Source organism: Geotrypetes seraphini, chromosome 15 (assembly GCF_902459505.1).
Source record: "Geotrypetes seraphini chromosome 15, aGeoSer1.1, whole genome shotgun sequence".
In the NCBI taxonomy this organism is placed as follows: domain Eukaryota; kingdom Metazoa; phylum Chordata; class Amphibia; order Gymnophiona; family Dermophiidae; genus Geotrypetes; species Geotrypetes seraphini.
In genome coordinates, this window is record NC_047098.1 from 35279691 (window position 1) to 35295504 (window position 15814).

At 42.9% G+C, this 15814-nt stretch overlaps 1 protein-coding gene across 1 annotated transcript in view; it reads left to right on the plus strand.

Annotated features, from left to right (window-relative positions):
* The window catches only part of NSRP1 (nuclear speckle splicing regulatory protein 1), a 74663-nt gene that overhangs the window by 27247 nt on the left and 31602 nt on the right, over positions 1-15814 (plus strand). Inside the window, exon 3 of the mRNA XM_033922710.1 lies at positions 10765-10821. Coding sequence (XP_033778601.1) covers positions 10765-10821 — 57 coding nt within the window. The remainder of the gene's footprint in view (positions 1-10764; positions 10822-15814) is intronic.

The following is a 15814-nucleotide window of genomic DNA, read 5'->3' on the forward strand; positions in this document are numbered from 1 at the left end:
AGGAGCTGATAATGCAAAACTTAACCAAGCCAAGAACTCCCTGCCCTTTAAATGATGAGAGAGACAGTACAGCAGAGATTTCTGTTCTTGGTAGCCGGCACTCAGAGTAATCATCAATGTCAGCTGGAGAAGAGAAGCCAAGTCTCTGGAATCGCCAATCTCGTCTACTCACAGTGGAAACTAGACCTTGTTGTCCAAAAGCAGTGAAGCAAAAACAAAGAGAAATTCAACAGATTTGCAGTGAACAGGTAGAACAAAAAGAAACTGCAGAGGAAAATGTACAAGTTGCAGGAACTTTATTAAAAATACAATAAAATTAGAATGGGAGGAGGATTCAAGATGGTGTTGGGAGCAGATGCCTGAGTGAACTGTGCTGTTCGTTTCACCTGGAGGCGCATTGTAAGTTTCCTTCCCGGTATGGGAAGAGAAAGGGAGTTCCCGCTTTGCCCCTCCAGCAGTCGAGTCCCCTCAACGGCTGATCCAGATGATGTTAACGAGCGTCTTTGCTCATTCGGGTGAGGTGACCCGAACTACTTTGGGGGGAAGTCCGGAATCTTTGGGGGACCTCAGCGCAGAGAGTCGGGCTTTGTTGAGCCCCGAGCAGAGGCTGGTTCCTCCCCAACCCGGAAGTGCTCCAGGGAATGTCTGGAGTCCGGCGGCCCCGAGAGGGAGAGCTCGACCCCAGCATAGGAGGGACATCCCTACTAAGCCCTTCGGAAGAAGGAGGAGATGGGAACCATCAGAAATCTCCCTGCACTTTAGAGGAAGAGGTGAGAGGCGCTTCGGGAGAGAACATTATCAGCTTTGGGGAGATGAAGAAACCAGATAAAATAGATATGGAGGCGCTGTGGCAGGCCATATCAGTCATGGATTCCAATCTTAAATTGAGTTTATCTACTATTAAAACAAACTATGGAACTGTCTTTTCCAAGGTGGAACAACAGGAGGTACTTCTTACTAACTTGAGTGAAAAGTTGGAGGAACAAGAAAATAATTTGAATGAAGTAAAGAAGGTACAAATGGAATTGATTAAAGAGAGATCTTATGTTTCCCATAAGATGGAGAATTTTGAAAATCAACTGAGGAAAAATAACTTAAGATTTTTGAACTTTCCAAAGTGCCCTATTATATCACCAGTTGAGATGGCTAGAAAATATTTCCGTGAAACTTTAGCCATTCCACCAGAAAATTTACCTCCAATTGTTAGAGCTTATTTGAATATAAAGATGCCACAAGGGGAATCCACTCCTACAGAAATTCCCGTGGATAAAGCAGTGGACATGAACTTGTCTTCGTTCCTGGAAAACTTCCTTGAGGTTGTCACCCATAGAACTACCATGCTGTTAACTCGAGCCTTGGAGAGTGATAGGGAATTTATTCTTCGTTTGTATTTTCGTCATATAAATGATAAGTTTTTAGGCTCTAATGTTCGAGTTTTTCCAGATCTAGCTCAGAAAACCCAGAGACGTAGGAAAGAGTTCTTGTCCTTGAGGCCAAGAACTCTTGCTTTGGGGACTACATTTCTTGTTAAATTTCCTACAAAGTGTTATGTATCTTATCAAGATAAGAATTTTCTTTTCTTTGAGCCTAAACAACTTTTAGAATTTATTGGATCAAAAGAAAAGTTGGTAACCATGTCTAGCGATGTATGACCTACCAACTGGCTGTAATTCGGGAGTCTAATGCCGTGACCTTAATTAATTTTGTTATTTCTCCTTGGAAGTTTATTTCTTTTCTTGATCCCTTTTTTGTGGACTAAATAAGAGATAGTTAATGTTTCCTTTATAAGTTTTATTGAATATAATTTTTGGATCTGTAGCATCATGCAAAAGCAATGCTTGTATTTAAAATTGAAAATCTTATAAATAAAAATTTTTTTAAAAAAAAATACAATAAAATTATATCCAAAGGATGGCTCTCGTGTGCAAGGGGACAGGACCCAACACGGTTGGTGTTTCAGAGAAACACTCCTTCCTCAGGGGTCCGAGTTGTCCTATGCTTCATTAGTTGAGAACTATATGGATTACAGCAATGTTGAGTAAAATCCGTAAACGCTCCTGGATAGCTGACGCTCAGTGTGAACACTGGTTGCAAAAATAAAATAAAAGCAGTCAAGATCAGCAGCAGCTTGAGGCTTATCTTACACCAAAAAGTCCAATGTGCTGGACTAGCAGAACTCTTCCAATTTCAAGCCAATAGAGAAAAGTCTACACATGCAACATCTCCGATAGGGTGAAGCTTAAAGAATAGGAAAAATAAATATGCTGATTTAAGGTCTTACCCCTCTAGTTTCATCTTATATAAAAATATTTGCCTAAAAGTTTGAATATTTTATTTGAATTTCTAGAGGTTGCTCAAATCATCTGAAAGTTGACAAAAACAACAAATGTATTAACAAAAATGCAGAAACACATATTTGTTTCATGAATCAGCTCTGTAGGAGTGGCCTAGTGGTTAGAACTGCTGCCTCAACATCCTGAGGTCATGGGTTCGATCCCCATGTTGCTCCTTATGACCCTGGACAAGTCACTTAACCCTCCATTGCCCCAGATACTGTAGGTAGATTGTGAGTCCACTGGGACAGATAGGGAAAAATACCCACTGGGGATGCCTCCCGCTGGGGATCCCTGCTGCCCCCCGCTGAAACTGCCACTGCCAGGGATCCCTCCCTGTCTGCCTGCCCACTGCACCACCCCCAAAGCTGACCCTGCCACCTCTCTAGAGTCTATAGCAAAACCTCCCCAACCCCAAGAAAAACAACCGACAAGGGGGAGAGACAAGAGAACTCTGACCACGACCTGAATTAACCTACAATTAATATAATGTGAAACAGGAAAACCCTCAGTAACACAGCCACCCGCTTGGGGAAAGGCTGTCACCGGCTGACACTCAGAAAGAGTGTAAACTGTGAAACATCCCCGGGTTTTTCCTGGAAACAGGAAAAACCCGGGGATGTTTCACAGTTTACACTCTTTCTGAGTGTCAGCCGGTGACAGCCTTTCCCCAAGCGGGTGGCTGTGTTACTGAGGGTTTTCCTGTTTCACATTATATTAATTGTAGGTTAATTCAGGTCGTGGTCAGAGTTCTCTTGTCTCTCCCCCTTGTCGGTTGTTTTTCTTGGGGTTGGGGAGGTTTTGCTATAGTTATATATTATATTTTTTCCTCCCTTTATATATTTTTTTGGGTTCGTGTTTTGTAACCTCTCTAGAGTCAACATGCTCCCCCCCCCAGCAATAATCCGTGCAGGGACGGGCCATGGTGCGTGCAGCGACTCTCATGCGGCCTACTCACAAGCCTTCCCCTGATGTCAATTCTGACGTCCCTGTGAGTTTTGTTACTGTCCTTGTCCCTGCACCATTCCTGTAAGTTCTGCCTTAACCACACAGCCTCAACACTTATGACTTTAAAGTGTTTGAGGCTTGTGCGGATGAGGACAGAGCTTGCAGGAATGGGGCAGGGACAGGAAAAGAACTCACCGGGATGGGAAAATTAGTTCCTGTGGGGACAGGGAAAAATATGTCCCCGTGTCATTCTCTACTCTCGACCAGGGAGATGATCCATCGACGCGGCAACTATTCAAGTTGGCTACCATCCCACATATCATTATGGATACACTCAGGGAGTTGAAGTTGGAGCCTCAGCAGCCTCCACCTCAGAGTTTATAGTCATTAGCGGCACAAATACCAGACCACCTTTTTTTCCTTGCATCCGGACATTACCTTGCTTGTCACTGAACAATGAGAGACTTAAGAAGGCTCCCTAAAAGTGGCCAAAACTATTTCCAAACTTTACCCTATGGCTCCGGAATTTCAGCAGCTGTTTAGTCAGTCAAAGGTGGATTCCACCTCCCTCCCTAGTGAGGGAGGAGTGATGTTAAAGGATGCACAAAATTGCAAGGTGGACGTGATTCTTAAATGGCAATTTGAAGCACTAGCTTTGGGAATCAAAAGTGTCAGCAACAGCCTCGTTTGTGGCAAGTACTTGTCACACCAGGTTTCAGTGAAGTCCCCAACACCATCTGAGTTGGCACCTTCACTTGGCTCTATTTGGCAGCTTGCGTACCTAGCATATGTGACACCTGGGGCCCATCATTTTTTGACCCCCCCCATCTATATGAAAAATATGATTTTTAGTAACAATCCACATATCGCACAACAAGAGTGTACCTAGGAAAAGGCAGCATCTTAAATACTGCAGTGAGCACTAGAACACCAACACATACATTGTAAAACTAAACAAACCAGATCCTACACAGTCAATTGATCCTGTACAGTCGATGCTATCAGAAAGCCATGTCCCTTTCATACACACAGACAGATATACCCTCGCCCAATATGGAATAATCACAAACTAAAAATAGAAATATGTAGACAAAAGTTAAACTGAACCGCCAAGAAACCAGACTCTGCATACAATGCAACACCACAACACCACAAAAACAGTAATACATGTCCTCTAATACTGTGCAAAATATAAAGACAGTAGATGTAAATTTGAAAAAACTGATACATAACAATCACCACTTTACAAATTAACAAATAAAAATAAAAAAATAATGAGAAATAAGAAAATACCATTTTATTGGACTAATCCCCGTAAGCTCAGTCCCCGTCCCCACAAACCACCTGATTCCACCCCCACAAGCCTTGAATTGTTTATATTGAACTTATTATATTAAAGTATAAAAAGAAACAATATTCTATACAATTGTCAATTTATAAATCAGCATCTTCTCGCTACTCTCTCTTCCCCATTTCCCTTCAGCATCCTCAGCCTACTGTCTCTCCACTTTCCTTCAGCGCACGCACATAAAAACAAGCAAGTAATTTTATATCATTTTCATTCTATTCATTCATAGAAATTAAAGTTTAAATAATGCCAGTCATATAACAAAACATGATTTTACAAAAATAATTTCCTGCACAGTCAAGCCTGCAAGGATTACTAGATGTCTTTCAGCAGCTCACCTCCCTCCCTCCCTCCCTCTTACCTTCGTGGCCAAGTCAAAATGATCTACCAACAATAAAATTTAAAAAACACAAAGCACACTATATGCAGAGAAAATGTTAATTATCATTTATATTCTGCAGGTTTTCAAAGAGGTCAAGGCAGATGACTTTATGCAATGTCACCTCAGTAACAACTATACAAAAATAGACAAATATACCCCCTCCCTTTTTACTAAACCGTGATAGTGTTTTTTAGTGCAGGGAGCTGCGCTGAATGCCCCATGCTGCTTTCGACGCTCATAGGCTCCCTGCGCTAAAAACCACTATTGTGGTTTAGTAAAAGGGGGCCATAGTGCAAAATATAGATAGCATATATAAATTCTCAAAACAGACACATTTTGATCACTAAATTGAAAATAAAATCATTTTTCCTACCTTTGTTTGGTAATTTCATGAGTCTCTGGTTGCACTTTCTTCTTCTGACTGTGCATCCAATATTTCTTCCCTTCTTTCAGCCTCCTGTATGCTTCCTCTCCTCCAGACCTCATTCCCTCCCCCAACTTTTTCTTTGTTTGATCCTGCCCCTTCTTTCTTTCTCTCTCCATGCCCTTTCTTTCTGTATGTCTGTCTGTCTTTCTCTCTCTCTCCATGCCCCATTTCTTTCTTTCTTTCACCCTGCCCCTTTCTTTCTTTCTCTCTCCCCATACCCCCTTTCTTTCTCTATGTTTGTCTTTCTCGCTCTCTCTCTCCGTGCCCCATTTCATTCTTTCACCCTGCCCCCTTCTTTCTTTCTCTCTCCCCATGCCCCCTTTCTTTCTCTGTCTTTCTCTCTCTCTCTCTCTCTCTCCGTGCCCCATTTCTTTCTTTCTTTAACCCTGCCCCCTTCTTTCTTTCTCTCTCCATGCCCCCTTTCTTTCTCTATGTCTGTCTTTCTCTCTCTCTCCCCATGCCCCATTTTATTCTTTCTTTCTTTGTTTCACCCTGCCTCCTTTCTTTCTTTCTCCCTGCCCTCCCCCATGCCACTGCCATTGGGAAACATGCTGCTGCCACTGCCACCGGGAAAAGGCTGCCACTGCTGCCATCGGGAACAGGCTGGCGCCGAATTCGCCCCACTTCTCTTCCCCGCGGGCCGGCCAACTTTCGCCGCCCAATGTTAATTCTAACGTCGGAGAGGACGTTCCGGGCCAGCCAGGCAGATTGGCTGGCCCAGAACATCCTCTCCGATGTCAGAAATGACGTCGGGCGGTGAGAGTTGGTCGGCCCGCAGGGAAGAGAAGCAGGGAGGGAGAACTCGGCGTTGGCCTGTTCCCGATGGCGGCAGTGGCAGCCTTTCCACGGCGGCAGCCTATTCCCCGGTGGGAGGCCAGCTGTGCGCCCCCTTGGGGCATGCACCCACGGCGGACCGCACCCCCCACTTGGTATGCCACTGACCCCTAGTGGTAGTATTGCAAGACTACTGCTAAGGATGAGAAAAACTATTTCTTGGGCATTCAACAGAGTGTTGCCACTAGAGGAGCTTTTTGGCCTTTTACCCCCAACTCCTAAGAAACACCAAGGAATAACAGGAGCAAAAGCAATTGGGTGTTTCTTCTGCTCCTTGCTGGGCCACCAGGATAACCCAGTGAGATATCAGAGATAGGGAGGGATCATCTTTAGTGATATCAGGGAAGGGTGTAGGAAGAGGATGAAATGGGGCTCGCCAATATCATTTGAGGTGGGGGGAGGACTTGAACCACCACTGGCCCTTTTACAGACAGTGGGCCTGACTTAGGGTCTGCTATTTGGTTTGCTGTAGCCAGGAAGCTGCTGTATTTCTGGTTGTAACAACACAAAAGTATGAAAAGGGGACAATCTTCTTTTCAAGCTCTTTATTTCTAAAACTGCTGTTCCCACTGGACATTCCTCCAAAGGAGCATGCACTTCAGCATGCCCTTCTAGATATTTTACAGAAGGTTCTGTGTGCAGCAGAGCCTTTAGTAAAATACAGGGGAACTGAGCACATTTCAACTTGGATGTTTCAATTCCCCCCTCCACAGTCTATCTAAAATGGGCCTTTATGTGTCTATAACAGTCATGGGAAAACTACGGCCGTTGGCTATATCCAGCCCGTTTTAGTTTTTTAATCCAGCCCGCCGACCATCCAAACCTCGCTGACCGTGAGCCCTACAATCCTCTCTCCAGAGCAGCTTCGGGCCGGCAGCAGTCTAAACAGGCTGCTCCGCAGTCTTCTCTCATCGGGGAATTCCCTCTGCTGCATCACTGATGATGTCATCAGTAACATAGCACATGGAAGGCCCCGACGAGAGAAGGCTGCGAATCAGCCTGTTTAGAACTCTGCCAGCCCAACGCTGCTCTGAAGGGAGGTATGTAGGGGTCACGGTCGGCAGGGTTCGGATGGGAGGGAAAGATGGAAGGTCAGCATGGGTTCGGCTGCGCGGTGGTGGCTCAAGGGTTCTGCTGCTCAAGGGATGGGAGGGAGGGAAAGATAGAAAAATGCTCTTGGTCCAACCCCTTTGTCAAATTTGTGGCCCACGAGTCAAAAAGTTTGCCCATCCCTGATCTATAAAGTAACCTTAAAATAAATGTTCATTTGGAATTCCAACCTATGCTTTCTATTATGTAATATTACCCTCTTTATGGCCTGGATTCAAAAGCTGACATTGTTTTCCATGTATGAGCTCTGCTTATTAATGTGTTCTTGACTAAAACCAGAGAACTCAAAGGATGCAGTGCAGCTATGTCCAAGAAATCAGGAGCTGGAGACATTGAGGGGCTGAGTCTTCACCGTTTCATGGTTCCATGTAGTTGGCTGTGTCTGTTTTCTTTGTCTGTGGTTCTCTCTCTCCTTTTTCTCATTATCTTTCTATCGGAGAGCCAGCAACAATTACATGGTGTTTGAGGAAAAGTAGTTGATACAGGGTCAGCCAAGAATTAGAAAGTTGGATGGAATGGCCCTCTGGCTTTGTTTTAACCTAAGCAAATATACTGTGTAGTTAAGAATAAATAGTTACAGACATAACAGTACAAGTTGCACATGTGGCTTGTAATGTTGGTAAAATTTGTAGGACAAGTAATACGTTGGAATAGTCTGTCATTGGGCTGGTTCTGTGGCAGAAGTGCTGCAGAAAGGAGGATAAGGGGTTTGGACCAATAAAGCTGGGTATGGCACAAAACCGGTGCCTTCAGACACAAGGAGAGGGGGAGGGAAGATGGACAACTGTCATGTTGTGTCCACTAAAAAGGAAGTGTCCCTCTGGTTCTTGGTGGCACAGACAAATAGCAGATCAGATGAAGAGTGTCACTAAATTTAGGACTCCTTTTACAAAGCCGCAGTAGTGATTCCGCGCAGCAAATGCAATACAGCTCAGTCAATTCCTGTGGGATGTGTCACATTTGCTGGGCCAGGACTTGCTACCGTGACTTTGTAAAAGGGGCCCTTAGTTACCACAAAGTATAATAAAACTAATGGCCTCTTTTACAAAGCTGCGCAGCAACAGCCCCAAATCCCTTTAAATCTCTATGAGCTTCAGGGCCATTAGCGCAGCGCAGCCGTTAGTGCGGCTTTGTAAAAGAGGCCGTAAATGCCTGACTTGGCCACATTTCAAATCACAAGAATTGGTAAACAGATATTAATCTCCTCAACTGGACATCCTACAATGGAAAGATCATTGCACCGTCAGCTATGTTCCAATAAACGAACCATTCAAATAGGAAATAATAAAGAAAGGCTGTACTGATTGCCTTTCTTTATTATTTCCTATTTGAATGGTTCGTTTATTGGAACATAGCTGACGGTGCAATGATCTTTCCATTGTAGGATGTCCAGTTGAGGAGATTAATATCTGTTTACCAATTCTTGTGATTTGGATTTATCGTACTATTGGTAATATATAATTTTGGTTTTTTAAGGCCGTTTTGGCCACATTTCACCCATATAGTTTTTATTATATGTTGTGGTGAATATTCTTTATCTGGTCTGCTATTTGTCTGCGCCATCTTGGATCTTGCAAGCCATCTGCTGCCTTGTTTCCTCGGACCTCTGGTTCTTGGGCCAGCAAAATCCTCAGAAAATTGGTGGAGTGAGGGCAGAAATGAATGCTCAGAAGCTGGTATTGTCTTTTTCTGATTGTTTCTCTACTTCCATTGCCAAGCAAAGGAGTTGACAAATGGGATTCTGGTGTTTGAAGTGTGCAGTGGCTGCCTGATACATTCCCCAGGGAACAGCCAAAGAATAGATCTAGATGGAGAAGTACCGTAGTCTGATTAGATCAGGAAGCTGGGAACCAGGGAAGCCAGGTTCAAATGCTACTGGTGCTCTTTGTGATTTTGGACAAATCACTTAACTCTCCATTAACTCAGGGACAGATGCAGAAATGCTGCGTTAAAGCTTTATTCTAATGCTTTAGTGCACAGATTCCTAAAACAGGAGTAACACCAATGTTTGCTTTCCAGTGCAGTAACCAAGTGATATGTAAATAAGCCCAGTGCAAAAAATGGGTGCTAATATGGGTGATACTGGTTGCATGCGCAAATAAGTCTAAGCTAATGGCAGCTAATGTTGCTATCTGATCTTTTTAAAGATTACAGCTTTGCCAGAGGGTACTTTTAATCGATAACGGGGCATGTTTTCTAAAGGAGTTAACATGGATTTAAGGTAAATCTAATGCTTTTCTTTTTGAGGGAATATTTTAAGCACGTTGTGATTCAATATACAGCAGACCCTCAATGTTCACGGGGGTTAGGGGCAGAGCCGGCCTGCGAATATTGAAATATCGCGGATAACTTTCAGGGCCGGCTCTGACCCACTCCCGCCTCCCTCCTGCGTTCCAGACCTTCCCCAGACCTTATCTGGTGGTCTAGCGACTACAACGGGAACTCACGGCAGCCATTTTGATGATGGCTCTGCACGGGGCAGGAGCGTAGGACGATCGATCCTGCCCCGTGTCGCCGCTAGACCACCAGGTAAGGTCTGGGATGCAGCGTTTCTTTAAAAAAAAAAAATTGCGAAAAATCGAATCCACAGGTACTGAAACCACGGATTCGGAGGGGGTACTGTAGTCATTACGGTAGCTTGCAGTGAAAGCTAGGATTTAACATAGGAGGTGCTAAGTGACCCACAGTTAACTCAGCTGTTATCCAATTGGTGCAGTTTCACTAGAATGCTCTAGCAGAATAATGTGGCCATTCGGATGTCACGCCTTCTTCCAGAAAAGTTCCCTGTTACCAAAGAATGCCTTAATACTGCCATGTGGTACCCCTGTTAACACATGTTAAGGCTTAATTCCCTTTAGGAAACATGCAACAATATTTGTTCATTTTTTATCCTGCTTTTTCTTTTGTTCTGATTTCCTATTACTGGGTTATGAGTATAAATATTGGCTCCTAAGATTGGAGTTCAAGTTCTAAAAAAGAGAGAAAGTAGGTTAGAACAATAGAAATCTACAAGGAGTCAAAAGGCAGATCTGAAACAAAAGGTTTATTAGTAAAGCATCACAATATAACAGACCTGAAATGGAGCCGTGTTTTGGCAAAAGCCACCTGTTTCATGGGTTACAGAATCTACATATGAATAAATACAAAAACATAGACATAACATTCAGTAAATTAATGTCAACCAAAGAATGAATTTTTCCAACAATTTCAATCCTACATCACCCCCCACCCTTCCCCATGAACCAATCTGCATTCAGAATCTGAAAGGCTTGGGCTCTTATAGCTCTCCAGACAGCAAACAACAAAATCTTGATCTCATAATCCCTCTTTAAATATGATGTCTGATTATGTGTTTCTTTTAAAGGCTTGTCTTTTCTTTCAGGAGTCTGTTGGTGAGAGCCTTCAAAAGGAAGCCCTGAAGAAGCGAGTGATGAAGCAGGTACTGTGTCTGACTGTCTGTAGGAGACAGAAAATCTTTGCCGTTCTTTTGGAAAAGTGAGGACCAGGTTAAGAACATAAGAATAGCCTTACTGTTTCAGACCAATGGTCTGTCAAGCCCAGTATCCCGTCTTCACGGAGGCCAATCCAAGTCACAAGTACCAGGCAAAAAAAACAAATAGTAGCAGCATTTCACAACACTGATCCAGGGCAAGCAGTGGCTTCCCCCATGTCCATCTCAACAGCAGACTATGGACTTTTCCTCCAGGAACTTGTCTTAACCTTTTTTTAAAACCAGATACATTAACCGCTCTTACTACATCCTCTGGCAATGCATTCTAGAGCTTAACTATTCTCTGAGTGAAAAAATATTTCCTCCTATTGTTTTTAAAAGTATCACTGTAACTTCATTGAGTGCCCTCTAATATTTGTAATTTTTGACAGAGTAAAAAAATTGATCCACTTGTACCTGTTCTAGACCACTCAGGATGTTGTAGACTTCAATCATATCTCCCCTCAGCCCTCTCTTTTCCAAGCTGAAAAGCCCTAATCTCTTTGATGTTTCCTCATATGAGAGGAGTTCCATCTCTTTTATCATCTTGGTTGCTCTTCTTTGAACCTTTTCTAGTGCCGCTATATCTTTTTTGAGATAAGGAGACCAGAACTGAATGCAATACTTAAGGTGAGGTTGCACTATTGAGTGATACAGAGGCATTATAACATTCTTAGTCTTGTTTACCAACCCTTTTGTAATAATTCCTAGCATCTTGTTTGCTTTTTTGACCGCAGCCACACATTGGGCGGAAGGTTCAGCATATAAGTTCTTTGTTGATACAGTAACCTAGTGATTGAAGCAGGAGTCTGAGAACCAAGGAAGTTAGGGTTCACATCCTACTGATGCTCCTTGTAATATTGGGCAAGTCCCTCAACCCTCCATTGCATTAAGTGAAAAACTTAGATTGAAAGCCCTTTGAAGATAGAGAAATATTTACTGTACCTCTATCTTGAACCACTACTAAAATGTGTGCGCTAAATCCAAATCCCTTTGTATTCTGTATATAAATGCATAAATATTTGCATGGCATTGCTAATAGGAAAGGAAACAAAATCAAAATCCCCCCATCACCTTCTCAAATTCATTATTCTTATAGCTGAGATTGAGGTAGTGGGCGGTTGATTGTTGGAATGATCTTCCACTTCAGGTAGCTCGATTTTAAGAAAAAATGGGATAAACATGTGGGTTCACTTCGAGGAAGTGCTTAGGGGGAGGGTTCTTCGAATGGGCAGACATGTTGGGCCTATGGCCCTTTTCTACCGTCATACTCTATGTTTCTCTATGTTTCATAGGATAAAATCATCCCAAATCTTATGAAAATCAACAATATCCCATTTTTAGTGGCAGCCATTTGTATGCGATTGTATGTGATGATCTTAAGGTAGCCAAACAGGTTGAAAAGGTGACGGCAAAAGCTAGAAGGATGCTAGGGTGCATAGGGAGAGGTATGGCCAGTAGGAAAAAGGAGATGTTGATGCCTCTGTATAAGACTCTGGTGAGACCTCATTTAGAATATTGTGTACAATTCTGGAGGCCACACCTTCAAAAAGATATAAAAAGGATGGAGTCGGTTTAGAGGAAGGCTTTGTCATGAGGCATATGGAGACAGACTTAAAGATTTCAATATGTATACTTTAGAGGAAAGACGGGAGAGGGGAGATATGTCAGAGATGTTTAAATACCTATGTGGCGTAAATGCGCATGAGTCGAGTCTCTTTCATTTGCAAGGAAGCTCTGGAATGAGAGGGCATAGGATGAAGTTAAGAGGTGATAGGCTCAGGAGTAATGTAAGGAAATAGTTTTATACAGAAAGGGTGGAACATTCTCCCAGTAAAGGTGGTGGAGACAGAGAGTGTGTCTGAATTCAAGAAAGCATGGAATCTCTTAGAGAAAGGAAGGGATAATGGTTACTGCAGATGAGCAGACTGGATGGCCCATTTGGCCTTTATCTGCCATCATGTTTCTATGTTTCTTAAATTAGTCTAATTTTCAAAGAACTGTATCTCATGCAGCACATTAACTTGTGTCTCAATGGCCACAAATTTGGTCTTGGAGGATGAGATATACGATGTCAGCATCTATGAGACAAACTTGGTTTTTCTTATTACATAGAGCTTTCTGGACCCCTGTTCGTTTACATAAATTAGATAGTTCCAAGTCAAATAGATGTTGGCATTGTCATCTTGATGCTGGAACTTTAGATCGTTTACTTTACTATTGTCCCTTGATTCTGCAGTTTTGGAGGTCTATTTGGAATCAAGTAAATAACATGTTAGAAAATCCAGTGGATTTATCTTATGATACCATTTTATATGGTACTCTTATGAGAGCCAAAAGTCAACTATCAATGAATAATAACAAGCTTCTTTTAATGATGACAGGGGTTGCCATGCAGCTTATTTTAAGAAATTGGAAAAACTGGGATAGGTTGAACTATACATTCTGATGGGAATCCCTGTGTTATACATATAAAATGGAGCGTTGTATGGCCAAACAGGGAAGATTGAAGAATTTTATAGAGGTGTGGGAGCCATTGACTAATTTTGCAACTGCAAAAGTGGAGGGCAATTTTTAAAGGAATCTCACCAGCTAATGACAGCACAGAGCATCTAAGTCTTGCTTGCTAGATTTACTAGGCATCTATATTTACTGAATATTCAAATACATATATGTAGCTTCCTCTTGTAATCCTATCCTCAGATTCAGCAGGGGCAGAATATAGGTGGTCCTGTAGCTGCATAAGAGTTATTGAGAATTTACCTAGGAAATATTTGCGTTTTTTAAATAGTTTAATTGTGGATATCCATTTGTTTTCACTTTCAGTTTGTCCTCTAACCCAGTGTCCCACAAACATTTCAGCGCCACAGCACACTAAACCCAATGCCGCAGCTAGAAGGCATCCGGAAGTGCCAAGACCCTGAATCTGTCACTTCGCCAGTGGGGGATCCTCGAAGAAAGGAGGTGCAGGGAGAGAAGGAGAGATGCTGGTGAGGAAGAAAGTCGTCGGCATCGGCTGACTGCCTACAGGATATGCCTCTCGCTACAAGAGGTATGTCCTGTAAGCAGTCAGCCAGTGTCTCTCCTCCTTTCCGGCGTCTCGCGGCACACCTGGAATCTATCACAGCACACAGTTTGCAATACACTGTGCTAACCCATGAAGGGACAATTGTATTTCCCCTGGAGATAAACCTTGATATGCTGATTAGATTTCTAACACAGCAGTGTTTTAATCCTCCAAGCAGTGTTGATGCTATAAGGAAATTAATCCTTTAGTCCTAAAAATTTGGAGTTAATCCAAGAGGTTTTTTGGGGTTTTTTTTTTGTCAAATCTGATGACTTGGTGGTTGCCAAGTTGTGTGTTCACGCTTAAATGCTAGCCCACTCTAATGCATGTAACTGATGGTATTCTAAAAGGTTAGCACATACTATATATACTCAAATATAAACCAAGATTTTTTGTGCCAAACTCACAAGGTTGCAGCGGGAACTTGCGGTAGCCATTTTCTTTAGCGGCTCTGCATGGGGCAGGAGAATAACAGGAACATTCCTGCCCTGGGTCATCGCTGGACCACCAGGGCATACAAGGTAAGCCTTGGCTGGGTCCAGGAGGTTGGGAAGGTGAGGTGGTGTAGAGCCAACCAGAACAGGTGACAGGAAGAGTCGCTCCCGTCCCAGCTCACCGCAGGACCACCAGGACTTAAGGCAGACCCAGGGAGGCCTGCAACAGGTCAGGGAGGGGGCAGGGGGGTGCAGATCCGGCCGGGACAGGACAAGGAGGGATTACTCCTGTCCCGGCTCACCACTGGACTACTAATACCTATACTTATATATAAACCCTTGGTTGATACTCAAGTCAACTTTTTCCCCCAATTGAAATGTGTATTTTTCCAGAGCTGGTGTTAGACAGCAAGCGTGAACTAGGAGCTAAAAGAGAGAGGAAAAGTCTTATTTATTTATTTTGTTTACGTCACAGAGCCAGCGTGGGGTTGGAGAGGTTGTAACCCTATACTTCTACTAAGACTAAGAGGGCCTTTTATTAAGGTGTGCATTTAGCGTGCGCTAAATCGGTTAGCGTACTTTAATAAAAGGAAACTAAGTATCTTAATAAAAAATCTGGCCCATGACTTAGCCTATGTTTTAGATTTCGGCCCTTACGTGATTGAGTTCGACACCCCTGCTCTAATCCAAACCATCTAATCTTTGCTCATTTACGTACTACATAAACACTGAATTTCTTTTGGCTGCAAGGGAACTGCTACTTCTAACAAAATCTTTCCACACCATGGCCCCTGGCTCTACCTCATCTTTTATTTCACAGAAGTTTCATTTCTAAGAACCCAAGCCATTTAATAAAGAAGCAAATACGTCTCAGAGGAATCCATGCTTTCATCACAGTATTACTAGCTGTACTAGAGATTATAAAATGCAGAGACAAAACACCAGAATTCTTAATTAGAAGAGTTCTTTTCATTGCTTTGTACTGGAGATGCAGATACAGTTAAGAAAATCTTCAGAACAAGGGCTTAGGAAAAAGCACATTAGATATATCTACTCACACTCTGCAATCTTGATTATGCCTTCCTTACTCCTTAAGTCCTCTTGGTTTTGCTTCTGCCCCATCCCCCTTGGAAATGCTCAAGACTTTAGTCTCACAAGGGTTTTCAGTATTGCACAACAAGACTCAGAAATTGATTGGAGTGAATCATGTTAACGTTTGAGAAACACTTTTCAAATGTTTACTCTAAGGGGCTAATTTTATAACAAGGCACCTCTCGTATTTGTGAAGTTTAAAAAGGTACCTATTTTGTAAAGATAACATGAACTTGCATATGGATTTATAAAATCCCCCCAGTAGCACACAAATGCCTTCCTAAGAGGGACCTTAGGTGCCTGGGCCAATCAGAGCCTTAGGCTCCTCCCCGGCGCATCCCAGGATGCA